General features: G+C 44.6%; 1 protein-coding gene across 2 annotated transcripts; it reads left to right on the top strand.

The window, feature by feature from the left end:
* Positions 1–238: 238 nt before the first annotated feature.
* On the top strand, positions 239–26,287 carry TMEM165 (transmembrane protein 165). Of its 2 annotated transcripts, none has more exons than XM_029945682.1 (6): positions 239–295; positions 12,658–12,883; positions 19,817–19,992; positions 20,610–20,792; positions 24,689–24,794; positions 25,447–26,287. In XM_029945682.1, exons 1-6 carry the CDS (start codon positions 254–256, stop codon positions 25,521–25,523), a joined length of 810 nt encoding a protein of 269 aa, XP_029801542.1. In that variant the 5' UTR covers positions 239–253; the 3' UTR covers positions 25,524–26,287. The 2 variants fall into 2 exon arrangements, with proteins under 2 accessions (XP_029801542.1, XP_029801543.1); XM_029945683.1 differs by lacking the exon at positions 239–295 and adding an exon at positions 6,169–6,210.
* The last annotated feature ends 1,637 nt before the right edge of the window (positions 26,288–27,924 follow it).

Below are 27,924 nucleotides of genomic sequence, written 5' to 3'. Positions count from 1 at the left end.
GCCGGCTGCGGAACCGGTGCACCGGGTACCAGGCTCGCGACCGCCGGGAGCGCCGCGCCCGCCCCCGCCTGCCGGCGGGGGGAGGGGAGCCCGCCGCGGCTCCTCGGGGTGGAGTAAGCGGAGGGCCCTTCCCGCGTCGGGCTGGGCCTCGCTTGGCTCCTTATGGGGGAGGGGATGGGAGCGCCCAGCAGGGAGCCCGCTGTGACCCTCCAGTCCGGGAGCATCGGGATGCTGTTGACGGAAGGGCGTTTTGATGATCAGACGTGTCCTAAAGAGCTGCAAATACTCATCCCGGGTAGAAAGTTTTTAACAGAGGACAGTGGGAGGCGTTTCGTATTCCCTGGGGATAAGAACATCGGCCATTTCATTGTTGAAACGGCCCATCCCCAACTGCCTACCCAGATTCAGCTTTGCATGACCTGTGGGTTTTGCCAAATATATATGGATTATGAAGAGTGGTTCTCACTTTTTAAAAACGTGCTCTGGCTTGCAGGAAATAGTTCTCAGGAACGGAGAGGAATAATGCACGTATGGGATGCCAAAACTAAATTCATCAGCGTATCCTAAGCCTGTCCTTTGGCCTTGTTAACGACTTTAATTTATGCGAATAGAATCACTTAATCATTTGTATTCAAAACCTCGGCGGGAGTTTTAAGTGGCTCCTCTGGATCAGGGAAACTTACTCATTTCCATTGTGAACTCTGAGTTGAGGCCTCTTTGGTCTCTTCCGGTAGGAGAGGTTGGGCGCTCAGCCTTCCAGGCTACATTCGGCCGTCGCTGCCTAACTAATCTTTCTAAAATTGAATTTTGTTTTACTTCCCAAAAATCCTCAGTGAATTGCCCCCACATCCTGCCTTCAGTCCCTCCTCTTCTGCGGGATGTTGAGGTTTCTTCCTGATTTGGCCCCAGGCTTTTTACCTACCACACCCTTGCTCATATGCAGTAATACACCATTCTAACCTCAGACGCGCCCCAGCTGACAGTCTCCCTAAAAAAGGCTTCCGTGAACCAGGAGCCAACCGGTCAGAACCTTTCCCATCTTTCAGGAACCCGCTGATACCTGGCGTCTGTGAACACTTCCCCATAATTTACGGGTTAAACGTGATTTCTCTTGTCTGCCCATCCCTGGGTTCAGCTGACCCTGCTCGCCTTTGCCACTTCTGAAATTGAACTGAAATGCTGATTCATGCAATTTATTCTTAGTGTTTATCATGTAGCCTTCTGTCATTTAAATTCCTCATCTGTCATTAACTTACTAACTTCAAGGGATACTCGTTTGGGTTAAGTAACTTTGTGAGTGAGAGAGATTCTGAATGTCACTTCCCAGGCCTTTTCATCAGAGCTCCAGTCCTGTAGTGATTTTTGAGATATAAATGGTGGTAGGTGTGGCTACTAATAATACCCTTTTAGGCACCTGGGTGGCTCATATGCATCTCACTGGCTCAGGTCATGATCTTGCGGTTCGTGGGTGAGTTTGAGCCCCACGTGGGGCTCTGTGCTAACAGCTGGGAGGCTGGAGCCTCTTTGGGATTCTGTGTCTCCCTATCTCTGCCCCTCCCCCCATCATGCTTTGTCTCTTTCTCAAAAATAAATCATTAATTTTTAATAAAATAATATCCTTTTAGATAGCTCGGGGAAATCTAGCCTTGTAAAATAAAGGCATCAGTGTGCAGTGACTGTATTAAGTGGTTTTAAGGATCCTTGTCTTTAAAACTGAAGATGTGAAGAAGGGGCAGGCACAATATAATAATGATTTTTGTCTTTAATATTTTGATACACAGTTGACCCTTGAACAATGGGTTTGAAGGTCCAGTTACACATGGATTTTTTTTTTCAATTCAATCCTGTAAATATACTCTCTTATGATTTTAACATTTTCTTTTCCCTGACTTTATTATAAGTATAATAGTACGTGTTTATGGATATCAGTTGATGGTATCTGTAAGCCTTCTTGTTAACAGTAGGCTATTAGTAGTTGAGTTTTTGGGCAGTCCAAAATTCTCTGCAGATTTTCCACTGTCCAGGGGCTTAGCACCCCTAACCCCACGTTGCTCACAGATCACCTGTATCTCGGTGGTTCTTTTAAGATAGGGATTTATTCTAAATTCTCTATTGTAGTAGAATCTAATTACTTTAACTGTATTTTCATCTAATTTTTGATATGGCTCAGGGTTTTTTCTCTCCTGCAGCATGTTGGAAGAGATTTTTCTGTCATATTTTCTGAACTATGTAATAGAAGCATCATTTGCTTTTTTGTACGGTTAGTAAAGGTAAGATATGGTCAGGGTTCAGTCTATAACCATGTAAGCAAGGGCCGAACATTGCTGGATAGCTATAAGTTTCAGCCATTTTGCTTTGTAGCTGCATCAAGTAGCTGCATCTTTTTAAAAGGGCAGGGTATTTAAATTTACTTTTTTTGTTGCCACTGTGTGAGAGTGAACTTTTGAAAGTGAAGGAGGAAAAATTTCCTTCATTAGTAGGCATTCAGGTGTGAGATAAATTATAATAATGTAGTTATATCTCACAGGGTGCTTTGAAGCAAGATCACTGAAATTCTGAGAGGGCTTTGTACATTGGTTGTTTTTTTTTTTTTTTTCCTTCTATAATCAGGTAAAAAAGTTGGGGGGGGTGTTCATTCTGTACTCAAGCCCCAGTTTACAAAGCCATGGAAGGAGTAGTTGTTGACCACTTTGGGTCCTTTCTTTATGCAGTTTATGCTTCTAGTGACTTAGGTTTTTTTCTTATTCTTCCCCTGGACAGAGCAAGTAACACAAGGAGCATTAAGTCCCTTTCGTGAGGGCCGTCAAGCAGTTTATAATTTGCTGCGTGTTCTGGAAGTCCAAAGAACTCTGGCTGCAGAGCACGGTTGATAAAGCCACGAAAGCCTGTTACCTCACCCAGTACCAAGTCGTGTTATTGTATTTCTGGTTTACTGTTTCTTGGCATTTCTTTTCTTAGAACTGTGAGAAGCCTTCCGTGCAGTATTTTAAACTTTTTCCCGTTTTGATGACGTTGCACTCCTCCATCCAGCCCAGCCTCCCAAGTCTAGCCTCTTTACAGCGGAGCTAGAGGCTGTCACGTGACTCTGGCCTGCTCTTGATTGCTGTGGCAAAATGAAGTGATCCTTATGTTACTAAATTTACCTGGTGCTATTTTATCCTCAAAGCGACTCATTTAAAAAAAAGTTAGTGAAACTAAATATATTTAACACATTTCAAATCTCAATTTTTAAATATATTACCAAACAATAACATATATAAAAATAAAGTTGTTAAACTCATTAAAACAAAATGTTTTGGGGTGTTTGGGTTGCTCAGTCGCTTAGGTGTCTGACTCTTCATTTTGGCTCAGGTCAATATCTCAGGATTTGGGAGATGGAGCCCCAGGTCAGGCTCAGCAGCACGGAGCCTGATTGGGATTCTCTCTCTCCCTCTCTACTCCCTTGCTTGTGCATGCTCTCTCTCGTGCGCGCACGCTCTCTGTCTCTCTCTGTCTCTCTGCCTCTCTCTCTCTCAAAATAAATACACTTAAAAAATGTATTTATGAGGTGCCTGGGTGGCTCAGTCCGTTAAGCATCTTGGTTTTTTTTGACTCAGGTCATGATCTCATGGTTCATGAGTTTGAGCTCCGCATTGGGCTCTGCACTGAGACTGTGGAGCCTGCTTGGGATTCTCTCTCTGTCCCCCCTCTCTGCCCCTCCCTTGCATTCTCTCTCTGTAGCTCTCTCAGAATTAAATTTAAAAAGTTTTTAAAAATTTATTTATAAAAACCTAATTGTTAAGTATGTAGCATTCTAATACGAATTAACAAGTAACATTAAAAAATAAAATATTAAAAAATAGGGGTGCCTGCATGGCTTATTCAGGTGAGCATCTGACTCTATTTCACCTCAAGTCCTGATCCCAGGGTTGTGGGATTGAGCCCTGTGGCAGGCTCCATGCTGAGTTTGGAGCCTGCTTGAGGTTCTTTCTCTCCCTCTTTCTCTGTCACCCTCCCCATTTCTTTCTCACACACAAAAAAGTAATAATAATAAACAAACCTAACCATTCGCAAATAAAAGTAATATACATGATCGTGAAAATTTATAATAAAATATAAAATTTTATCTTTTTTTAAATACAATCTCTTAAAACCAGGTTTATCCATGGTACTTTATTTAAGTTGCATGTATATTTTTGTGCACATTTTCCTACACTCTGGAAAAGGCTTTTCTGACTTGATACAATAAAATAATGGCAAGGAGACAGTTCTAAGCCCATTCTAAGCATTTTCCTCTAGACATCTTTATCCCCAAATTCACCTGTTGTGTGATAACTTGTTGAACGACTTTATTTTTGTGTTCTTGCAAGGATATCAGCCTCTCTCCGGGTAGCTGCCTAGACTAGGTTTCATGGGAAGCGTCTTCATCTCAGGTTTCCTCATGTGTAGCTGGAGACTCCCATGAAGCTTTATTTTCTCGCCGTCACGTGTTCATTTGAATTGTATGACTCAAGTACGAATTACTGTTTTCAGTGTTGTCATTTTATTCTCTTGAAGATCAGGAAAGTGTAAGGGTACTTTCTAAATAAGGGAACTTCCCCCCCCTGCACTTTTTCCATTTGGAACCAATTTTGAATAAATATGAGTTTTATTCAGCAAAATTTTTTTTAAATTATAAGGTGTTGACTCTACTCTCAAGATGCAAATAATTTGTGTCCCAGGCCCAAATTAAAATACTGAAATAGTGGTTTCTGCAGCAAGGAAAACTCTGGTGTTTCATTACTTGCCCTGTTCTAACGCTGTAACTGAATGGTGAATACTAGAATGCGTTCCCTGGCTAAAACCCTCTTGCAGCATTGATGTAAGTGCTTCTTTGCCCACACTTTCTGTCTCTCTCCACAAATGGGACAGGACTGTCATCCTTTCCCTGCCTCTGCTCTGTGTCCTTGTGCCTGTTCTTTTCTGACCTCCGGTACATTCCTTCCTCAGGGTCTTGATTCTCTCCCTTTCATTGGCTTCTTTTTGTGTGCTGACACATGGCTACAGCTTTCTCCTATTTGGGAAAGGGGGGAAAGGCTGTCTATTTAACTACTTGATTGTACTAGTTTCTCTTCTTCAGTTTTACAGACCGAATTTCTAACTAGGGGATTAACTGCTGCTTCACTTTGCTGTAGTCTTCCCTTTATCCGACTTCAGTCCCCGTCTTTTCACTGGAACTCTGTTTTTGAAGGATACCTAAAGCCCGTTGACCTGCCTCACCCAGGGGCCTTGTCAGTTCTCTTTTCACACTGTTAACCTTCCTCTTTGAGAGTCCTACCCCGTTTTGGCTGTTTGAATTTGGGTCTTGGTAAGCTTCCATCTTATGTTCAGTTGAGATAATAGTTCTCCGGTTTTTGAGTATCAAGTAAAACAATAAAAATTTGGCATCTAGTTAGTAGCTCAGCAAATGGTGACTGCCCCCGACCTGACCATCTGTGGGGCTTGGCTGCCTGGCGCTATAAATATCCAAGACAGTTTTGTTGTTCTTTTGTTTCCCCTTCCTCCCCTTTCCCTAAGTATAGACATTCTCTAAGTCTCATTTTCCCACTTAATCTAATCTCCCTCTCCCTTGGAAATCTCTCCCTGCCAGACTCTAGCTGATAACTGAGGCTTCCAGCAACCAGACACATACCTCAAGGCTGTGTTGGCCTCAAATCAGGTGTCCTGGTTCTGAAGGCCTCTTGGAAACTTTCATTTGAAATGCTTTGTACTGCCTTACGTTGAACGTGTCTGAAACCAAAACCCTTATTTTATTCCTCTTTCCCACTTACTTTGTAGGAATCCAAATATTTCTCCCAGTAAACGCAGCAGAAAACTGTACCATCATCTTGGGTCCCCCCCCCCTTTTAAAGTTCTATTGATAGTTTTCCTTTCCATCATGTGCAGAATCTTCCCTTCCCTAGTCTGTCTTCAAATGGTCTTAGCAGCTGACCTCATGAGTTGGTCTAGTGGCAATCATTCTCTACTCTCTGCCCTGATCTGTTAGTCACAGTGTCTTAATCATTTTGTGATGCCTCCTCAGAAACTTTTAAGAGCTTCCTGCTTGCCTCTGGGCCGGTCTACACACACACAGGATTCTCAGTCAGGGCTCAATTTATCTTTCTTATCTTATCCCAGCCATTCATCTGATGGTTTACTCCCCGTTCTCAGAACATGCCTGTGTTCTTTCAGATTGTCAGTCCTGGGAATGAGGTAGGTGCATGTACCCCAGTGTGTTTTCAAGTTAGTCACTCCATGAGTGGCCAGTACTGAATCCTGCTGAGAACTTGAAGGAGGCTTATGAAATGAATTTCAGGGCCGACTTCCCCCATTGGTTAGAGCTTGCCCCACAGGTGTTAACTGCTCCATACTTCCGGGTAGTGAATAAGTACAGAGCTCTTCCTTTCTGGCTGGACCTGCCTAAAGCCAGTTACAGCCTTCAGGGAACTGGTTCTCTGTAAGTGGGGAAGAGACTGGGTCAAGAGATGTTTTTGAAGTGGTGCACAACAGGTGTTTGTAATTATGTGTATGGTAAAAATACACAGAAGCAAAACAAAACCCAAAAGGTACAAAAGAATGTTGAGTGAAACAGTATATCTCCTCCTCTTCTGGTGTTCTAGTTCAGGGCTCTGCAACCTGCACTTAACCACAGGCTCCTTGTCTTGTAAAAGAAGTTTTTTATTGGAACAGAGCCATGCCCATTCATGGAAGTATTGTCCATGGCTGTTGTCAAGCTACAGCGTCTGAGTTGGGTAGTTATCACAAAGACTTTGTGGTCCATGAGATTAAATATTTGGCCCTTTAAGAACAAGTTTGCCGACACCTATTCTAGTCATCCTGGTTTCTTCCCTGTGGACCCCCACGGATAACTGCTTGCTGAGATTTGGCATGTGTTAGCAACTGTCTGCACGCTATCTACCTACCTCCGTGCCCCTCCACACGTATACATACAATGACTGTAGACATAATACATGCTTTCTTCCCAACGTAAAATTATCTTAATGATTTTTATTAACGTGTATATATAAAAGATGCTGATTCTTGATTTTAGAATATAGTAATCTAATATGTGGAGCTACCATTTATTTAACGAGTTCCTTGTTGATAGACATTTTGTTGTTTTTCTTTTATTATTACAAATTTAACATTATATTTATACATGCTTCTAATACAAAAAGATCAACTCCCTAGAGTGTTCCTGTCTTAAACTTTGTTTCGATCCCGTGCCGGGCCTGACACATTGCCCACAGTATGCACTCGCTTTCACTGGAGGGGAGCAGGGTCCTTAGGGGCTGGAGTTGTTGGGTTAGGCTTTGCTCCGGAGGTTCTAGGTCAGTTGAGTCTTGAGAAGTCAAGGAGGGGCGGTGGGGCTGCATCCACGAAGGCTTGTGCTCACCGAAGCCCAGAACCAGAGCCATGAGCTGTGGCGGTTCTTACGCACTGGAAACGTGGCTAGTCCACACTGAGATGTGCGTGCGGTGGGTGTGGCAAGCGGAGAGACAACAGTGTGCCAAGACTTAGTGTGGAAACAAAGAATGCTGTGCTTCCGGAGGAGTATTTTGGATACATTGGTATAAGTAAAACATTGCTAAAAATAATTTTATCTGGGGGTGCCTGGGCGGCTCAGTTGGTGAGGCATCTGACTCTCGGTTTTGGCCCAGGTATGATCTCATGGCTCGTGAGATTGAGACCCATGTCGGGCTCCGTGCTGACAGCGTGGAGCCTGCTTGGGGTTCTCTCTCCCTCTCTCTTTGTCCATCCCCTGCTCATGCTCTATCTCTCTGTCTCTCAAATAAAGGAATAAAAACTTAAAAAAATAATTTTATCTGTTTTCACTTTTTAAAATGTGGCTGCCAGAAAATTTAAATTAATGTGGCTTGTAGTATTTTCTATGGGACAGTGCTACTCTGGCTTATCCTTCTGTATGGACTGTAAGGCTCATTCTTGAACAGCGAGGTAACATGAGGAACTTAGTTTTACAAAGATTAAACGGGTCATGTTGTGGTGTGCCGCGGTACCTGTACTGAGCGCGTGCTGTGTCCGAGGCATCATCCTGACACCTTTACGTGTACTCAGTCAGTCTACACAGCAAGCTCGTACGTGAAGGTACCCCTCACCTTACAATGCAGCTGGAGACACAGGGAGCCAGACCTCCCGGCCCAAGGTCATACAGTGACTGATAACGCCTTGGCTGGGGACCAGGCATTCTGGTAGCAGAGCCACGTATTAACCCCCACACGTCACCCTGAGTGGGGGTCAGACCAAGGAGATGAGCTGCTCCGTGCACGCAGTAAGCACTTAGGCATAGGCATTTGACAGCAAATGAATGGTGGCCGGTCATTTTCTGACCCTGTTGATTAGCAAGTTTTAAGAATTGACCCCTGTAATACCTTGATACTTTGGTTTTAAATTCTTCTCACTGATTGGCGGTTTCACACTATCTTTTTGGATATCCAAGACCAGCCTGTTACATAATAAAAGCTGCAAGTTGAGTTTCTAGTGTTCTGTATATAGCAAGTTTTGTCTTGTCATACTCATAAAGCAAGTTTTATTTTGTCCTCTTCATTTTCCACAGAGAGGCTAAGTAACGTGACCAGGGCTTTATGGCAGGGGATTATAAAGCCATAAAAATATGTAATTCTGGTCACTGTTTTGTTTTTAAAAGTAAAAATTTTCTGTTTGAGCTTGGAGCTAATTGATCATGTGCAATGTATAGTTTATTCCTAAACATTTTCTTGGATTTCAGATGATACATGCTTCACAGTGAAGTTTCTTCATACAAAAGGTGCCTCTGAGAGGAGAACAGTTGCATTAATGAGAGCCGAGTGGAAATGCTTATGTTTTTTTATGAGGCTTAATGGCTACGGGGTATTTGAAGAGAAAGGAGGCTCAGTGTTAAAGGAACATTGGTATAGATGGAACTAAAATGGTAAAGGAGAGAAAGCGAGAATTTCTGTGAACGGTCCAAGGCTGTCCTTTTTGATTTAATCCTAACACCACACGTCTTCTAAAATACTAAATTTCCCCAATTTGTAGCTCAAAGTTCCAGTCTCCTAATTGCTTAAATCTTGCTGATCTTTACTGTGGAATGGGACAAGTTTATGTTGTTGGTTGAGGAATGACATGCACGCTTAGAATTTAGGATTTTATTCTTGTCTCTGACATCTCTGAGTAGGACCTTTTGTAAATAAGTGTACTTAGGTTTTTCCCCTGTCAATAATCACATGTGTTCTGGAGCGCCTGGGCGGCTCAGCCAGTTAAGTGTTCTTTTGATTTCAGCTCAGGTCCTGCTGATTTGGTTGGTGAGTTCGAGCACCACATTGGGCTCTGTGCTTACATTGCGGAGCCTGCTTGGGATTCTCTCTCTCCCTGTCTCTCCCCACCCCTCACGCATGCTCCTGCTTGCTCGCTCTCAAAAATAAACTTAAAAAAATTTTTTTTAAACCGTGTATTCTTGGGTTGTTTTCCTTTTTTTTTTTTTTTTTTAATCTCAGGTTTCTTAAGATTTTGGGCTTTAAAATTAAAGATAGGCTGTGAGGATTGGAAGAGACATTCACAGGTGATTTATCTAGCCTGCAGTGCCTCAGCCTGGGGACTACTGACATGCTTCTGTGTTGGGGTTGGGGACCCTCCTGTGCATCGTGTCGTGTCCAGAGCAGCGTGGGTGGCTTCCAGCTGCCAGTAGTTTCCCCTCAGGTGTGACGACCAAAAGTGTCTCTGGACATTGCCAAAGACCCCTGGGAGACAAAACGGCCCAGGTTGCAGAGCCCTGACACAGCGCATTTCCTGTAAGTGGTCGTTCTTGTCCCAGAACGTGACCTTGAGGAGGGAGTGTCTTTGCCAGCGGCCCAGGTCAGCTTCTGGTGGCTCTCAGGGAAGAAGTCTTTTCTCTGTGTTAAGCTCAAACCTGCCACCTGTGACTTTTTTTTTTAAAGTTTTATTTATTTATTTTGAGAGAGAGCAAGCATGTGTGACATGTATGGGAGGGTCAGAGAGAGAGAGAGAGAGAGACATAGAGAATCCCAAGCAAGCTCCGCACTGTCAGTGTGGATGGAGCCCAATGCGGGCTCAAACTAATGAACCCTGAGGTCATGACCTGAGCCAAAATGAGGACTCAGAGGCTTAAACAACTGAGCCACCCAGGCACCCGCCGCTCCCCATTCTCCCCCCCCCCCAACCTCTTAGTTCTACTTCTTGGGGTCCTACAGAGTAGACGCACACACGGAGACTTCGCAGTTATCGAAACAGGCACCAGGCCCTCCTAATCCCTTACTTGGAGCCTGAATTGGCAAACTTTTTTTAATGGGCCAGATCATATTTTAGGTTTTGAAGCTACGTAAGGTCTTTGTTGCATAATTTTCCTTTCCTTCTTCCAGCCCTCCTCCTCCTGCCCGTCTTTGTATTTATTTTTTGCAACCCTTTAAAAATATTAGAAAAATACCCTTAACTGACACAGGCTGGACTTGGTCCCACGTAGCTTGCCAGTCCCTGGTTTTAGAGCCTCTTCTGTCTGGGATGATCTTTTGGGGGGCGGGGGGCAGTGCCTTCTTCCTGGCGCTGCCCCAGAACTGTACAAGACTTTGGGTAAGAGCTGAGCAGCACAGGATAATGGATTTGTCACTAACTGTTTCAAGTACTTAAAGTGCCTGTTGCTTGTTAGAGCTCGGTCACATTTTCAGCTTAAAATGACCATAATGCCGACCGAGACTTTGGTTTATCTTTTTTGTTAGACCACATTACACCTCCGAGGATATTTTTAGACGTTAGCATAGGACCATCCATATATTCAGCTATCTATGTATATTTTTTAATAGTTGTAGTTTTGTTACGGAAGTGAAGCTGACACAGTGTTCCGTTAGCCTCAGGCGTAGGGCGCAGGGACTGACGACTCTGTTCTGCTGCCTCACAGGGGTAGCTGCCGTCTGTCCCCGTGCAGGGCTACTGCAGTTCCCTGGCCATCTTCCCTGTGCCGCACCTTCTCGTCCTGTGACTTCTTCGCTCCATTGTGCACAGTTCTCAGTAATTATGAGCCTGTTCGTGCTTTTTGTTTTGTTTATCCATTTGTTTTGGTTTTCCACATAGAAGTGAAACCGTACATCTTTGTCTTTCCCTTATGTCACTTAGCATAACACCTTCTAGGTCCATCCATGCTGTTGCACATGACACGATATCACTTTTTAATGGCCGAGCGATACTCCGCCGTATGTGTGTACCACGTCCTTATTCATCCGTCTGCTGATGGACACAGGCTGCCACCCTGCCTCGACTACTGTAAATCACGCTGCAGGGAACACAGGGGTGCATACATCTCTTCAGATTAGTGTTTTTGTTTTCTGTGGGTGAATGCCCGGTAGCAGAATTACTGGGTCACAGGGTAGTTCTATTTTTAATCGAACCACAGCGGCCGCACCAGTTTGCATTCTCCCCAGGTACAGGAGGGCTCATTCCCATTTCTCCGCACCCTCACCAACACTTGTCACTTCTTGACTTTTTTTATTCTAGCTATTCTGAACAGATTATGGTGATAATCTCATTATAGTTTTGATTCACATTTTCTGATGAGTGATGTGGAGTGTCTTTTCATGTGCCTGTCGGCCATCTGGATGTCTTTGGAAAAATACCTTTTTGGGTCTTCTGGCCATTTTTAATCAAATTAATGGGGGTTTTTTTGGTGTTGAATAAATTATTATATATTTTTATGTCCAGTTACATTAAACCTCATCTTAGCTGGAGCCATTTCTTGCTCTAGTCTATTGAGAGCTTTCTGGATCCTTCTTGATCCTCTGAAGTGTTAAAGGAATCTCTCCCAGGTTTCTGTTACCTGAATGTTTGATAAACATACCTGGCTCTTCCACTCAAGTTTTAAGTAAAAATTTGAGTGAGATGTAGCTGAGAACTAAATCTCAAATCACAAATACTTAGAAAATAAGGTAGTTTGGGGGCGCCTGGGTGGCTCAGTTGGTTGAATGTTCAACTTCGGCTCAGGTCATGATCTCACAGTTTGTGGGTTCGAGCCCTGCGTCGGGCTCTGTGCTGACAGCTCAGAGCCTGGAGCCTGCTTCTAATTCTGTGTCTCTCTCTCTCTGCCCCTGCCCTGCTCTGCTCATGATCTGTCTCTCTCTGTCTCTCAAAAATAAATGAATGTTTAAAAAGATTTTTAAAAAAAGAAAATAAGGTAGTTTTAATATGTGGCTCTAGCTGGTCTCACTTTTTTCTCTTTTTTAGAATTATTTTGTAGACTTGTACTTGGATCCGTTTTGTAGCATCCATCACTTAGAGGTTTTGGTTATTACAAATGGCTTTCAGAGTGCGGCGCCTGGGTGGCTCAGTCGGTTGGGTGTCTGACTGGTTCAAGTCATGATTTTCTGGTTTGTGAGTTTGGGCTCTACATAAAGCTCAGAGCCTGGAGCCTGCTTTGGATTCCGTGTCTCCCTCTCTTAGTGTCCCTTCCCCGCTCATACTGTCTCTCGCGCTCTCTCAAAAATAAACAAACATTAAGAAAAATTAAAAAAGAAAAAGAAAAAACAACAAATGGCTTTCAGAGTGCTTAGCTGGGAAACAGGTCTACTGGCCAGGACAGAAAAAAACCTTAATTCACATTCAAAAATAATGATTTTTTTCAAAAGGTAGCTGATACATATATATATTTTTTTATTTCAGAAAGGATTGACACCAGCTGCCCCGGTTCATTCCAATAAAGAAGATCCAGCTACCCAGACAAATTTGGGATTTATCCATGCATTTGTCGCTGCCATATCCGTTATCATTGTATCGGAGCTGGGCGATAAGACATTTTTCATAGCCGCCATCATGGCCATGCGCTACAACCGTCTGACGGTCCTGGCCGGGGCCATGCTTGCCCTGGGCTTGATGACCTGCTTGTCCGGTGAGTGTGCTCTTCCCCCTAATGACTTGACAGCATTGGGCAGAAAGCATGGTGTGGGGCGTGGAGTCATGGAATCATCCAGCTAGTTGGGTTGCGGTTTGGTTCCCAGGTTCCAGAATTTAGTAGGCAGAAAATGGTGTCAGTACATAAACCACTGAAAACCATGATGTGCTTTTAAAATTAAATTTTCAGCTATTCACAGCCAAGGCACATACTCTTTATTTCTTCACTAGTTTTTATCTTTGCTACGGCCATGTGTATCTTTCCTTGATTTTTTTCTTTTCAGTCCAGGTAGATTTATATCTGATCTTAGAACTAGGACTCAAGTACCTTTCAGGGACGTGTTGGAAACCAGGATGTTTGGTAGTCACTGAGGAGTCACTTTCAGTTTATTGTGTCTGGTGAAGCTGTTCTTACTATTATAATAAAGGGATGAAATGTTCTGAGACTTGCAGTTCATGTTTCTGTTCTATCGGCTTCAGTTTTTCAGAGAGTCAGACCAGGCGAAAGTAAGTGTAACACTAAGGAATTAAACAGTGGAGTCTCTCATTCAGAAGCTACCCCGGGCTGGGAGGAAAGGAGGGAGCTTTGCCCTTATGGCCAGACTTGGGTTGGAGCCTGACGCAGGGGCGTGGCCTAACCTTACGTTACGTTCCCTAACCTGCGGGCTCCAGGGGCCGCGTCTGTGGAACGGAGCGATAAAGCCGCTTCCCTCCCTCGCAGGGCGGCGGTCTGCGAGACGTGAGGTCCTCCTCCCCTCAGCAGCTCTCACATCTGAAGCTGAGTTCTTCAAGTACAGAGCAGGCTCTGTTCCCGCTGCTTGGACCCCCGGCAAAGCTTAAGTCGTTTTAAACCTAAAATAAATGAGTATTTTACAACTAAAATCATTTGTCCACTTTACACATTTTAGAAGTTAAAGCATTCATTATTCATATTTCATAATACTAATAATTTTTTTCTTCAAAAGCACATTCTGATACAGGAAGTAGGGAAAGTGGAGAGAGTTGTAAATGGTGAAGTCACGTGTGGGGAATGAGTATGAATAATGTCTGAGGATTTTAGGTTTTAAACTTCTGGCCTGGAGGGTAACTCGAAAGCTGGCCCCTCTGCCCTTTCCCTCCTCAGAAGCCTGTGCCCTGGGGTCCCCCACCTCTTCCCTGTGGTCACTGCTCTTCCCCGGCTGAGGCCTGCCAGAGTCTCCTGCGCCCCCCTCGCCCCTCCCTGCCTGTGGCCCTAGGGGACGGCACCTGTGGTCCGCACACCCTTTCCTTGTGTCTCCAGAACTATTTGGAAAAGCTCTGCACCCCTCTCACATGGAAGTTAGCTAAAACTTGTCATCTTAAGTTTAAGGGGTTGCAAAAATTCTGGTATAGTTTTCCTTAAAGAATTTTACCCTAATGATTATAACTTTCTGCTGGAAAATCTTTTATGGATCACACTGTCGTTTACCTGAAGCAAAAAATATGCATATAAAGTGAATTTTGAAAGATACAGTTTCCTTTGTTAAGTTTCCAAATATTAATATTTTTTACAGAATAGTATAGTTGATCAAAGTAAACTATATAACAAACTAAATACATTTGTATTACGTATATTTACTAATATATCATACTACCCAGCATATTGTTTTAAAGCTTGTAAATGCATGTCTTTTTTTTTTTTTTTTTTTGAGAGACAGAGACAGCGTGAGCAAGGGAGGGTCAGAGAGAGAGGGAGACACAGAATCTGAAGCAGCCTCCAGGCTCTGAGCTAGCTGTCAGCACAGAGCCCGACACGGGGCTCGAACCCACGAACCATGAGATCATGACCTGAGCCGAAGCCGGACGCTTAACCGACTGAGCCACCCAGGCGGCCTGGAAATGCATCTCTTAATGAAATGATAGAACTGTTGTTTTTAAATTAGCTATGTGTCCTTGGATGAATATTTCTGTTCATAGAATTAAGCAAGGTTTATCCTCAGTTCTCATCTTTATTTTTTAATGCTTATTCCTTTATTTTGATCAGACGAGATCAGGCGCGTTCAGGGTGGTATGGCCGTAGACTTACTCCTTTATTTTGACGGGGGGAGAGCGTGTGCATGAGCACAAGTGGGGAGGGGCAGAGAGAGAGGGAGAGAATCTATGCTATCAGCAGAGAGCCCGAGGTGGGGCTTGATCTCATGAATTCATAAGATCATGATCTGACCTGAAATCAGAGTCAGCTGCTTAACCAACTGAGCCACCTAGGCACACCTATTTTTTTTTAAATGTTTATTTACTTTTGAGAGAGACGGAGTGAGTACGAGCAGGGGAGGAGCAGAGAGGGAGACACAGAATCTGCTGTCAGCACAGAGCCTGACGTGGGGCTTGAACCCGTGAACTGTGAGATCATGACCTGAGCTGAAGTCAGACACTTAACTGACTGAGCCCCCTAGGCGCCCCTACACGTTAGTCTTTTACTTAAGAGTACTTTGTTTAACTGGTTATATTTATAAATAATTGAGAAAATTGAAACATTCATTTTGTGTACTTTTGCCAATAAAGGCTTTTATTTAAAAATTGTATCACATCACATATTTTAAGTATATTTTTGCCAGAACCGTGGAGCTGCAGATTCAGCTCATTCGGTGTATGGGAAACATCTGCCACATTACCTGATTGCTGTAGCAGTTCTGGTAGGTCCGTAGTAAATCATCTACGTCAGCTTACTGTGCGTCACAAAGCATTTGACTTGGTTTTTGAATTTCAGTGAACATGATACACATCCCCTTGACAACCATCTGCTTTAGAATTCTTCTAAGTGGGTGATGGGTGGCTGGGTAGGCATGGCACCCAGCTATGCGAGTGCCGTGGGGCGAAATAAGACACCGAGGGCTTTAGTATTTCCTTCTGATGCTCTCTGTGCTTCCGGGAACAAGACTGCCTTAGGGAACATGCGTCGTTTACACTGGTTGGGAATGGAAGAGGCACGATTTGTCAGTGAAAATTGTCATTTCCATCAAGGCCCAGGTACCCCGTTTCTAATGCTATGACCATTAGTTCCAGCAATGATTTCTGATGTCATGACCTTACCGGAAACTCTCAAGACAGGGAAGACCCAAAGCCCTGTGTCCAGTTTATGCCTTAATTGAGGACACCTCTGCTGTCCAAGGACACCTGGTGTCGGGAGGTGCGCCATAGAAGCCCGGGTGAAAGGCTTTCTTGTGAAGGAGGCAGACGGCAACCGGAAGGGGTGTGAGAAAGGGGAGCCCCGGCACTCCTTAACCAGAAGCATGTTTTTAGGTGGACGAGTTTCAGAAAGAGTACATGTGGAAGTTGAACCTCTGGAAATAGATTCTTTTGCAAAATACTCATCCGTGTCCCCTGGGAGTATGTCAGTCCCAGGTCGGAGATAGCACACTTATGGCTCTAGTCTCTCCTACGCCAGCAGAGGGCTAAGCAAGCCAGGCCGGCCGCCTGCGGTCAGATTCCCGCTCAGCCCCTCACTTAGCTGTGCCATCTGACAACAGCATGATGAGAAGCTTCATGTGCTTCAGAGGGGGGTGTTGTAATGTTTTTATTTATTTACTTTAAGAGAGAACATGAGTGGGAGAAGGACAGAGACGGAGAGAGTCCCAAGCAGGCTTTGCACTGTCAGCACAGAGCCTGATGCGGGGCTTATCCCATGAACGACACCATGACCTGAGCTGAAATCAGGAGTCGGACGCTTAACCACTGAGCCCCCCAGGTGCCTCCGTGTTAGAGTTTTATTACTGCTGCTCTTCCTCCTCCTCACTGCCTTTCTCCCATTTCTCTCCTTATCACCTTGGACTCTGATTTCTGCTTCTAACACCTTTGCATAGGCTTCAGCAACCAGCTTCCGTTAGTGGTGTCCGTTTTCATTTCCGTGAGCGCCCGTGGGCCGCAGTCATGGGCATTCCCCGCCTCTTCTCTTGGCTTCTGTGACCTCGTGTGCTTATTGTATTTCTGTCTCTCTGAGAAAACATTTTGTACCATTAAATAGTCATTCCCCCCCCCCCAGTTTTATCTGTGGCCCATTTTTCCCCCTTCACACTAATGTCCTTAAGCTGTTCTCAGTTTAATTACCTGAAAGTCCGTGAGTCCCAAGTCTCTATCTTCACTCCAGATTTTTCTTGGGACTTGAACATTGCCACGGTGTAGAAGGACCAGGACATTTGTTGCTCTGTCCTGACTGGTTGCAAAATCTTTGCTTAACGAGAAGTAATGTCTCACCGTTCCCAGAGCAAAAGAGCTTGAGTGTCTGAGGGAAAGTTTCCAAGGAAAGAGGAAATAGAGGGGCAGTGACCAGGAAAGGAAAAAGCTATAAAGCAAGTAAGTCTTGCTCTCCGTGGAGATGTCAGGCAGAAGGCAGAAAGGATGGCGCCATATCAGTAAGTATCAGGGTGTTTGAAGATGATCTGAAGATAGAAGGGAAACTGAGTTTAGGAGAATTTAAAATAGGCTCACTACATTCCATTTTTAAATTTTAAAATCTTTTATGGAAAATATTGTAAGTTTACAAAGTTTCAAAAATAAAATAGTACAAAGAACACCTGTACCCCTTTTATCCAAATTCAGCGATGTTAACATTTTGCCCCGGTGCTTTAGCAGCTCTCTATGTCTAAATAAAATCGTATGTGTAGTTATGTACATTATGGATATATTTATACACGTATGTGACGTGTACATGTTACATGCAGATGTATAAAGTGGGTACGTACACATATGTACCTTCATACACATGGATAGACGGATACCTGCTTTCCTGTCTGTACTTTAGTTTGATCAGTTGATTTAATATGCTCTGTAGCAGGTCCCCCTCCCGCAGAGGAGGAGCTGGTCTAGGCCGGGTATTACATTTTGTCTTGTTAGTCTTTTTCTTCTCTTTACATTTTTAAAATTTTAGATAATGTGCAAGCTGGGGAAGGGGCAGAGAGAGAGAGAATATCTAAGCAGGCCCACGCAGCATGGAGCCCAGCGCAAGGCTCCGACCCTGGGCTCTGACACCACAACTCTGGGATCATGGCCTGAGCCGAAATCAGTAGTTGTACATTCAACTGACTGAGCCACCCAGGTGTCCTGCCCCTTTTTCTTTTTAATGTTGATTTCATTTTTGAGGGGGGGAGAGAGTGAGTGAGCGTACATGGGGGAGGGGCAGAGAGAGAGGGAAACAGACTTGGAAGCAGCTCCAGGCTCCAAGCTGTCAGCACAGAGCCCAGCGCGGTGCTCAAACCCACAAACCGTGAGGTCATGATCTAAGATCAGGCGTTCAACAACTGAGCCACCCACGCACCCCTAGACTCCCCATTTTTAAAATCTTTTATTCTTAAACACTGCCACAGCCTTTTCTTGTGTTTTATGATAGTAACAGTTTTTAACGACTACAGCCCTTCCCCTTTTAATGGATTGCTCCTCATTTTGTGTTTCCCTGCTGTTTCCTCATGATTAGATTAAGGTTATGCATTTTTGACCAGAATACTGCCTAGGTGGTATTTGTCCCTCTGAGAGTGTCCTATCTGGAAGAACAAGATGTCCATCTGTCCCTCAGTGATGTCAAGATTTTCCTTGTGTGCTTTTTCTCTTTCCCTGCAACTAATACACAGTCTTTAGGGAGCACCCTAATCCCCACTGTTCAGGGCTAATGAATCTTCCATGATCTCAACTTCACCTTGGTGATTGCAGAATGATGGCTTTCTGACTCTGGTCACCCATCCCCGTGGCCGGTGGGCCCTGGCATGCTTACAGCTCTCCCTCCCATCCATTGGTTTGTCTCTTTCTTATCAGTATAAACTTGGGAATTCATTTTCTTCAATGGGTTGTAATCACCTAACTAAGTTGCTTAAATTGTCCCAGATTTAGCAGGGGGAAGCCCCTCCAGGCCAGCCCCCGCGTCCTTGTGTCATGTTCCCATCTTAGTTTCTGCCCCTCCTTACTTTCTAATTCAGCAAGATGACTCAGGTTCAGCCTCTACCTGGTCTGCCCGGGCCTGGAATGAGCCGTTGTTCCGAGAAGCCTTTTAGTGGGGAATGCTGTCCAACACCAAGACCTGGAGGTCACGTGGGCTCAGGACCGAGATGTCTGCTTTGTGGCCTTTTGAGTGGCTAGAGCTAGAAAATAATAGGTCTGTGTTGTGTGTGTACATATATGTGTATGCAGATGTACATGTTTATACATATAATTAGGATGTAGACATAAGTGTAGATTTGGTATTTCTAAACTTGATTTTAAAATCTTCAATTTTGTAGTTCTAGTGACCTGGGACTATTTTACCTGTGCATGGATACATTTGGCATTCATGCAGATTTTTAAGTGTTGAACCCATTTTATAAAAAGAACATGGGAAGTAAAGGGTGATTGCATTTGTTGCTTGTATGAAAATCTCCTCTGGCCCTTTTATAGTTTTTAAGTGTTAAATACTGAACTGATAACACTGGTCTAAGTGTTTCACAGTTAGGATTAGGGTTCTTGATATGGCTCCGAGGTTGTTTTTGAATGACTTATACAACGGTCCACTTTCTTTAATGACAGGAAAGAATGATACCCAATAAATTTGAGTCTGTTGTAAATACTATTTAAGGCATGTTATAGGAATGAACGATTTGCTTTCTTTTATCAGAAATATTGAAATAATTACAAAGGAGCAGAGTTTGAATCACACGCATCATTTGAGAATCTTGTCCTGATTCTTCCCTAAAGAAGTTTGCAATGTAAAGATTTGTGATGGAGAAACACCACTTAGGTATGAAAGCGGTGCGCCTTCCCGGTTGTAAGATGCCGGGCTCCGTCGAGGGCATCAGAGCGAACCTGCTCCTCAGAGTTGGCGTGACGGGCGGCCAGCCAGGTTATGATGTAGGAGATGAGCTTTTCCCTGCGAGCAGTGCCCCGCGGTGGAGTCTCGCAGTCAGATTCTGTGATGTGTGCTAACTAACCGCCCGGCCGCTGCGTTCTCTCCCAGTGCTGTTCGGCTACGCCACCACCGTCATCCCCAGGGTGTACACGTACTATGTCTCCACCGCATTATTTGCCATTTTTGGCATTAGAATGCTTCGAGAAGGCTTAAAGATGAGTCCAGATGAGGGTCAAGAGGAACTGGAAGAAGTTCAAGCAGAATTAAAGAAAAAAGATGAAGAAGTAAGTCATGGCGCTACTAACTGCCGGACCGGAAAGCGCTCCCGGAAAGCGCTCCCTGCGGCGCGTGGGCTCCGCGCTCTGGGCGGAGCCGCAGGGACGGGCGTGCGGTGGGGGAGGGCGCCGGCGTGCACGCCGACCTTGTGCGATCCGGCCTGAGCCCCCGCAAAGCAGGAGCTGGAGGTTGTATTTCACAGATTTCTTCCGTAAATACTGATTGATTTTGTGGTGGAGGAATGGAAGGATCGAGAATATAGCGTGTGTTGCTGTGTGGGACAGGTGGTGCAAAAGAGAAGCTTGGGGTCACATAATTTGTTTTTTAATGTTTATTTTTTAAGAGAGAGAGAGTGAGCGGGGGAGGAGCAGAGAGAGAGGGAGACGCAGAATCTGACGCAGGCTCCAGGCTCTGAGCTGCCAGCCCCATGTAGGGCTCGAATCCACAAACTTTGAGGTCTTGACCTGAGCTGATGTCCGATGCTTAACCGACTGAGCCACCCCCGCGCCCCTGGGCTCACATGATTTTAGTTTCTTAGAGCGTATTGCATAGAATCTAAAGTTTTTAGAAGAAAGATTAATTTGCCTCCCGGGCCTCTTATCTCTCTTTTTTCTTTTTAACTTAGTTTCAACGAACTAAACTCTTAAATGGACCGGGAGATGTCGAAACGGGCACAAGCACGACGATCCCCCAGAAGAGATGGCTGCACTTCATCTCTCCCATCTTCATTCAGGCTCTCACGCTGACGTTCTTAGCCGAATGGGGGGACCGCTCCCAGCTGACGACGATCGTGCTGGCAGCTAGAGAGGTGAGAGGACCTGAGAAATGACCGCCTCTGTACTGCCGTGGGACCTCAGCCTGACCCCTGGCCTCGCACCCGGGACCCTGCACAGCCGCTTGGGCCGAGGGACTGCCTCCCGTGTTAGACTGGTAGACCTAGTAATCCTGATTCTCTTTAAAGTGAACCGCCTCCAGCGTCTGCAGGCAGATGGTGCTCTGTGGCCCAGCCCGCAGACTGGCCGTCTTTGGGCTTCTCTGTTGACCCCTCTTCCCTCCGGGTTTGCGGCAGTGACACGGTGGTGGTCGTCTCGACTCGGTTTTCTGGCTTTTCTTAGAACTTAAGTGTTTCAGGGCTTACTGTCTAAAATATTACTTAGTGGAAAATCCCAAACAACCCAAACTGTCCAGCACAGGAGGAATCAGTTCATTTATTTACTGATTTCTGCGTAGCTCTGGGAATATTGGAATGGAATGGAAGATTCGGGAAATCAGTGTTCCCAGTGCTTATCTCTGGGTAGTGCAATTGCAGTTGACTCATTTCTGATATACAACTTGCTAGTCTTCGCCCCGGAATCCTAAGGTCTGGAATGGCAGGCTAGGGGAGACGTGATCACCTGGTCCTGCCCTTTGCGCTAACCATCCAGATGCTGAGGTTCTCTGCCTTCTAGCATTTTCTACCATATCTTGTTTGTAGATGTCAAACGGCACTTTCACAAAAGCTGGTTTTTTGTTTGCTTTTAAAATGTTAGTCTTTCTTTTGAGAAGAGTAAAGTTTTACATGCGGTGTCTCATTGTTCACAGGGGTCGGTTAAGATCCACTGAGGAGATGGTTGTGGAATGCAGTCCTGTGGCTACTTTTCAGGCTCTTCCTGATCTTAGCTGAGACGGGGTCTTTATCTGATGGCAGGATTTAGATAACCAGCGCAGATTCGAATTTGTTCCTGAACTCCTAGGAGGCGCCCTCTGTAAAAGAGCAAGTTCCTTAACATAAGCCACAGTTGAAAATACAAAACAAGGGACACCTGGGTGGCTCAGTCAGCGGAGCGTCCAACTCTTGATTTTAGCTCAGGTCATGATCTCGCGGGTTTGTGGGATCGAGCCCTAGTCCGGCTGTGCACCGACAGCGTGGAGGCTGCTTGGGTTCTCTCTCCCTCTCCTCCACCCCTCCCAAACACAATACATAAAACAAAAAAAGAAAAGAAAATATAAAATGAGTTGAAGGCCAGGTTGAAGGGTTGGCAGGGCTCTTTTGTCAGAAGCATCAAAAATGTTGTATTAAAAGAAAAAAAGGAACGGAGTTTTTCACCGGAGTCCCGTATTTTAAAGCTTCCTTTTTAAACGCCACTGTAAGGGCTGCGCCCTAGTGTTTTCTTCATTTCAAACCTTTTTTAAGTGGCTTTCAGATTGCCAGGATTGGGACTTGAAACTACGTGACCTTTTGGTGGCGGTAGCGATGGTGGAGGTGGTCCTGCCAGTGTGCGCTGTCACGACGGCGGAAATCGTGGCATTTTTCTCAGTACTGTCGTCCGTGTGGCACAGAGTGGCTTTGAAAGGTCCAGATCTGTCCGTGTGGGCCCCTTGGTCTGCCCCGTCCCAGCAGCCAGGCGTGTGCCGACGCGGTTTGAGTGCTCTGCTGTGTGACCACACCGCTGCGCCGTTCCCTTGTCTGAACACAGGGCTTTTCCCTGCTTCATGGGGTTCTTCCGGGGATGAAACAAGACAGTGCGTGTAGACACCGCCAGCCACTTGCCACGCTACCAGCCCCGTGGGGATATTGTGAGCGCTTCAGGGGCAGAAGTACGGCCTGTGTGTTTCCCTTAATATTCCTAACATTTTTCGGGTAATTTTTCATATAAATTATGCTGAAATGCAGTTCAGTCCATTTTAGTCTTGAACTCTTCGTAATTACTGCTTCCAACATAAGTTAGTTTCCTTAATTAGGTTCTAAGCAAAAAAAAAAAAATGGGGGATGAGATTCCAGGGTCAAATAAATTTGACAAAGAACAAAGGCCGAAAACTTCTATTTTAAAGGAACTATTTAATTTTATTTAATCCAGTGACTTTTCAAGCACCACTTTCAAATAGAGTGACAGCATTTTCATGGATGCCAGCCTCGAAGTTTGAATGCACAGAATTTGAGCAATGCAGCCCCGCTCTGCCTCACGTGGTTCGTGGAGGAGTCCGCCTCTCTTCTGTGCCCACTCTTCAGCGGCAGTCCTGTCCTGCGTGTCCCCATTCTGTCGCTTCAGTCCCGTAGCTGCCTTTCTCCCAGCCCAGTTTTGTGAGCATTTTAGCATGCACGAGGCTTTCTCATCTGAAGTTTCGCCCCCTCCTCGCTTCTGCTTCCCTCCAGCTGCTGCCCTGCCCCCCCCCCCCACAAGGGCTGGGCACGAGTTGCTCTTTCTCGCTTTCTGAGGGCACCGGACCCTAAGGTTGACGTGGGGCTCCCGTTCCCCGCGGCCACCCACAGGCCCCACGGTGCTCCGCTTTGGGCTCCTCTCCATCATCCCGTCAGTGTTGGTTTTCTCACTATTATGTCATCATCAGCATCTTGGTCTGCACACCTCCTCACAGGGCCTTCTCTGCAGTCCTGTAGCTTATTTACCACTGAACCCCACGGACTCCTGAATTTTTCCCACTTTTAACTCCTGTCGGCACCCATAAGCCCCTTCTTCACTCCTTCTACTTTTTAAAAAATATTTATTTCGAAAGAGAGCACACGAGCAGGGGAGGGGCAGAGAGAGAGAATCCAAAGCAAGTTCCACACTGTGAGCACACAGCCCGACGTGGGGATCAGGACCTGGGCTGAAGTCAAGAGTCAGACACTTAAACGGCTGAGTCACCCAGGTGCCCCCAGTAACCTTGTGAGTCACATTGGTATTACTATAATTTATCTAGAGGACCATAGGTGAGAAGTATGGGTGTCATGCCTGATTTTTCTCTTCTGACACCTAACACATCACTATTCTGCTTCCTCCATTTCTCAGATCCACCTGCCGCTCTTGTCCAGTCTCCCTTCTCCACCCAGGCCACAGCCTCCCCCACTGAGCACCTTGCCTTTAACCCTGTTCCCCTCCAGTTCATCCTCTGCACCGGACTTGTACAGGAGCATACCCCTCCTATTCGGTCACTCTCCAGCTAAAAACCGGTGTCTTAACGTGTAAACCAGTAAGCTTGTATCGATAAGGTCCGTCATGAGCTGGCCTCCACCTTCGTTGATGGGAATAGACCTCTCCTGCGACTCATTGGTTCTCTCTGGAAATGTTTGTTAACCTGTTCCGCGGTTGTGTCTTATTGCTGGCCTTTTGCCTTCTAGCATGTTCTCTCCTCCACACAACAAAGTCAGATTTTCCTGCTTGTCCTTCAGAGCTATCCTTTCTGGAAATTTTTCACTGGTTTCCCCGGTCTGAGGGCTTCCAGTTTGCTCTGGTAGCAAGGATTTAGGGAATGAGTACCGTGTTCCTGGCCCGGAGTTAAAGCCCCAAGGCACAGTGGAGGGGGGGGGGGTGTGTGTGAGAGAGAGAGAGAGAGAGAGAGAGAGACAGACAGACAGACAGACAGACAGGGACACCTGCTGGTTTCCTCCAATAGCAGACACCGCCTGGGGGCAGGGGGGGGTCTCCTCAGCACTTGTCACGTAGGAGCTAAGTATTGCCAGAATGAAGAGTGGCAACCACTGCCTGGTGGAGTTGGGGTTATTTTGATCTTAGAAATTTTTCTTCTGCCTTTAGCTCGACTCCTGGGCATAATTGGAACAAGTTCCTTCAAGGAGCTCTTACAATTCTCATAAATTACACACCTGCGTTTTTAAAACTGTTTTAGGCTTTGTTGTTACTCGGCTGCATTTCCGGTGGTTAATAGTTCTCTGTCTCAGGTAACAGTTTCGACTGCTTTAAGTTAACGTCAGGTACGCTTGTTTTCCAGGACCCGTACGGCGTGGCCGTGGGTGGGACAGTGGGCCACTGCTTATGCACCGGACTGGCAGTGATTGGAGGAAGAATGATAGCCCAGAAAATCTCCGTCAGAACCGGTAAGTCTTTTGTGCTTTAAATTACAAAGGAAATACCATTTGTTTTAACTCCTGTAATCGCTAAGAGATCAGAAAAGAGGAGCCGGGTCTTAGTTTTCATTCTGGAGTACACCTGGTCTCTGCGGTGAGGCTCTTCCAGAGGTCTAGTTCATCGCCACCACTGTTGCAAACATGGACTGTTCCTCACATACGTAGATGTTAGTAAAATAAAATTCATCTAAAAGCCTTACTGGGTTTTTGGTAGCTTTTTATCAACGTAAGTAAAACAGTCGTCATGTTGGAAATAAAACTTTCTGGCCTTAAAGGGGTGTCTCAGAAGACTGGGATGCCTAGGTGGAGACCGTGTTCCTGGATCCCATCTAGGAAAATCTCCTATGTAGCTGGTGGGGCCAAAAAACGGAATCCAAGTTACAGTTCTACTGCTTATCAGCATAGTCTCAATTTTAATACTGCCATTTCTCAAGACAGCACTGGGGACACCGCGCGTTATTACCATACGGCCAGGCATGTTAAGTGTGCTCTGCTTCACTTAATGGGGGTCTGAATGTTTCTTTTCAGGGTTTACCAGATTGGAAGGGTAATGGGTGACATCTTAGCTCCCTTATCGAGAGGAATTTTGCCTTATTTCACTTTGTTTCTCTTTCTCTTACAGTGACGATCATAGGAGGCATTGTATTTTTGGCGTTTGCATTTTCTGCACTGTTTATAAGTCCCGATTCTGGTTTTTAACAAGCCGTTTTTTTAATTTGTATTTCGTTTAAAATAGGTAGTAACTCTTGTCTTTATGTACATAGTATACATTATAACTAAAAGTGATGGAAAAGACTGTATTTTGTAGCATTGATTTGCGAGTTTGACCCATTGAATGAAAGTATTATGTCCAAAAGAAATAATCATTGATTCTATTTGCAACATGGATTTTTAAAAGAACCCTGACATCTAAGTGTGGATTTTTCTTTTCTCCAGCACAATTATGTTAATATGGTCACCGGTTTTTTGTTTGTTTTTTTTTTTTTCAGTTATTTGTGGGAGAGGGTATACATTGAACCATTGGCAGTGGGGTCTACCCTTGATTTTCTTTTAGCACTGACCCCTCTATAAGGAGGATACATTTTATCCTGGATCACTGAGCTGTTTTTAAGATGTTTGCCTTAACATTTTTCTTGAAGGAGGAATGGATTGATTTTTATCTTTTAAAATATTTCCTTAAGCCAGTAAGCAGTTTAATCACAAGTCTTTTAAAAATCAGTTTCTGTTGTTGTTTAAAGAGGAACATATTACTGTTATAACCTGGCAAGAACTGCTTGCCAGGTCCATTCTCCCCCCACTCCCTTTTTTTTTTATTGGGTAAGAAACCCAATATAAAAACAGTCAATATTTGACAATGACAATGTGGAGTTACTAAAAGAGAATACTATGAGTGTATTCCTATTTTTTCTATATCGAATAAACAATGTAACAGATACGATGTAAATAAAAGTGGTATGACCAGAGCTTGTTTTCCCTTGTGTTATGAACGCTTGTCACTTCGTAACTCATCAAACTAGTAGTACTGTTTACAGACCAGTTTCTAAAGCTGATGTTAAAAAATAGGAGCCAACCGTTCTAAAGCAAGCACTGTCTTCCTGTAACCCTCCCACAGCTCAGCGCCGTAGCAGATACTAACACAAGGTTGAAAATTTCTATAGCAGAGCATCAAACCACAGTTTAATTCTAAAGCCCGTACTCCTTGATTATGAAAGGCTGCCTCGTTTTATCATAGTAACTTTGGTAATCACTGTCATTTAAGTCGGTTCTAACTTGACCATTATTGATTCTCTCCAAAGAACAGACTGCCTTCTCCCAGCCTGCACTGTTCTGTTCCCGTATGCACTAGCGCACTGTTCTTGAATAGCCTCTTTAAATCCAAATCCAACGGTAGACCCAGAGCAGATCGGGTTTCCTGAGCTATTACAAAAGTCCACAACGTGGACAGATCTAGTTAATGCAGCAAGCATGCTGCAGTGACACTGTGGGAAAGACCGCTCATGCTCTCGGAAGACAGCTAACAGTGATTATCTGTTTTAACGTAAGTGTTAATTACAGGGTAGAAAAACAACGTCCACTTGGGAAGACAAAACACTTCAAAGAAACTTCAGCTTTAAGTGCCTAGACACACCATCGCTCCCCTAATACTGCCTTAGATAATTATAAACAGAACGAGCAAGTATAATTACATCCTTTCTTTTCTGAGAACAGCAAGGATCATTCCTAGTTAGAAGGGGGCTGGCAGCGCCGCCAGCCTGGCCCACGAAGGAGCTTAACACAGGGGGAGCGGCACGGCTTCCGAGGTGCTGCGACCTTGTGGTGCCAGGGCAGACTGCCCTCCGAGAATTTGGTAGCTCCCACTTGAAGCTACAAGGTAAAATCGCTACTACAGTTAGACTCCATTGCTGAATAAAGAGAAAAGAAAATGTCATTGGTATTGATTTTAAAATATTTAATAGTCTTCCTTTAAAATCCAAAATAATGTAATTCTTACAAGTTATGTGCCACATAAAGCGGATGTTATTTTTTTGAGAAATGCAGGTGATACTGAAAAACATAGTACTGAGGTATTTTTTATTTTTAAAATTGAATAAGGAAACAGTCTGAATCTATTTTTACATTTACAAAAAAAAAAAAAAAACACCACCACACAACCAATGCCACTGCTTGGCTCTTTTGCTATGATTTTAGGTTGGGAATACATTACAAAAGTCTATGGGGAAGAGCACTATAATAATCGTACATGTAGTTTTAGAACACTATGCACAGCATAACCTGGAGAAATGGTCGTACACCAAGAGGCCTGAGTGGAGGTAGGCTGATAAAACATGTCACCTCTTCTCAAAGGACAGCTCTGAAAAACAAGTGCGACCGACTGTGACACCCATCTAAAATGGCAATATTAAGTTGGTAACAAAATGATCCACATTTGATAGCATATTTTACTTCCAAACACAGCTCATGGAAATCAGAGAACCCATGATAGCACCATTGAAACCATTTATTATCCCTTCGTGCTTCTGTGCAATTTAGGATTTGGGCAGAAGACAATACCTACAAAATGTCTGTCTCATTTTTTAAATCAATTTGGAGTTCAATTGAA

This window comes from Suricata suricatta, chromosome 1 (assembly GCF_006229205.1).
Source record: "Suricata suricatta isolate VVHF042 chromosome 1, meerkat_22Aug2017_6uvM2_HiC, whole genome shotgun sequence".
NCBI lineage: Eukaryota > Metazoa > Chordata > Mammalia > Carnivora > Herpestidae > Suricata > Suricata suricatta.
This window is presented reverse-complemented; position numbering and strand designations above follow the sequence as displayed.

Bases quoted from the DNA above. Each gene is read 5' to 3' on its own strand.
- TMEM165 (XM_029945682.1), top strand. From the start codon at position 254: ATGATCAGACGTGTCCTAAAGAGCTGCAAATACTCATCCCGG. The intron at 296-12,657 runs GTAGAAAGTTTT...TTTTTATTTCAG, and splicing joins GCTGCAAATACTCATCCCGG to AAAGGATTGACACCAGCTGC. The intron at 20,793-24,688 runs GTGAGAGGACCT...CTTGTTTTCCAG, and splicing joins TCGTGCTGGCAGCTAGAGAG to GACCCGTACGGCGTGGCCGT.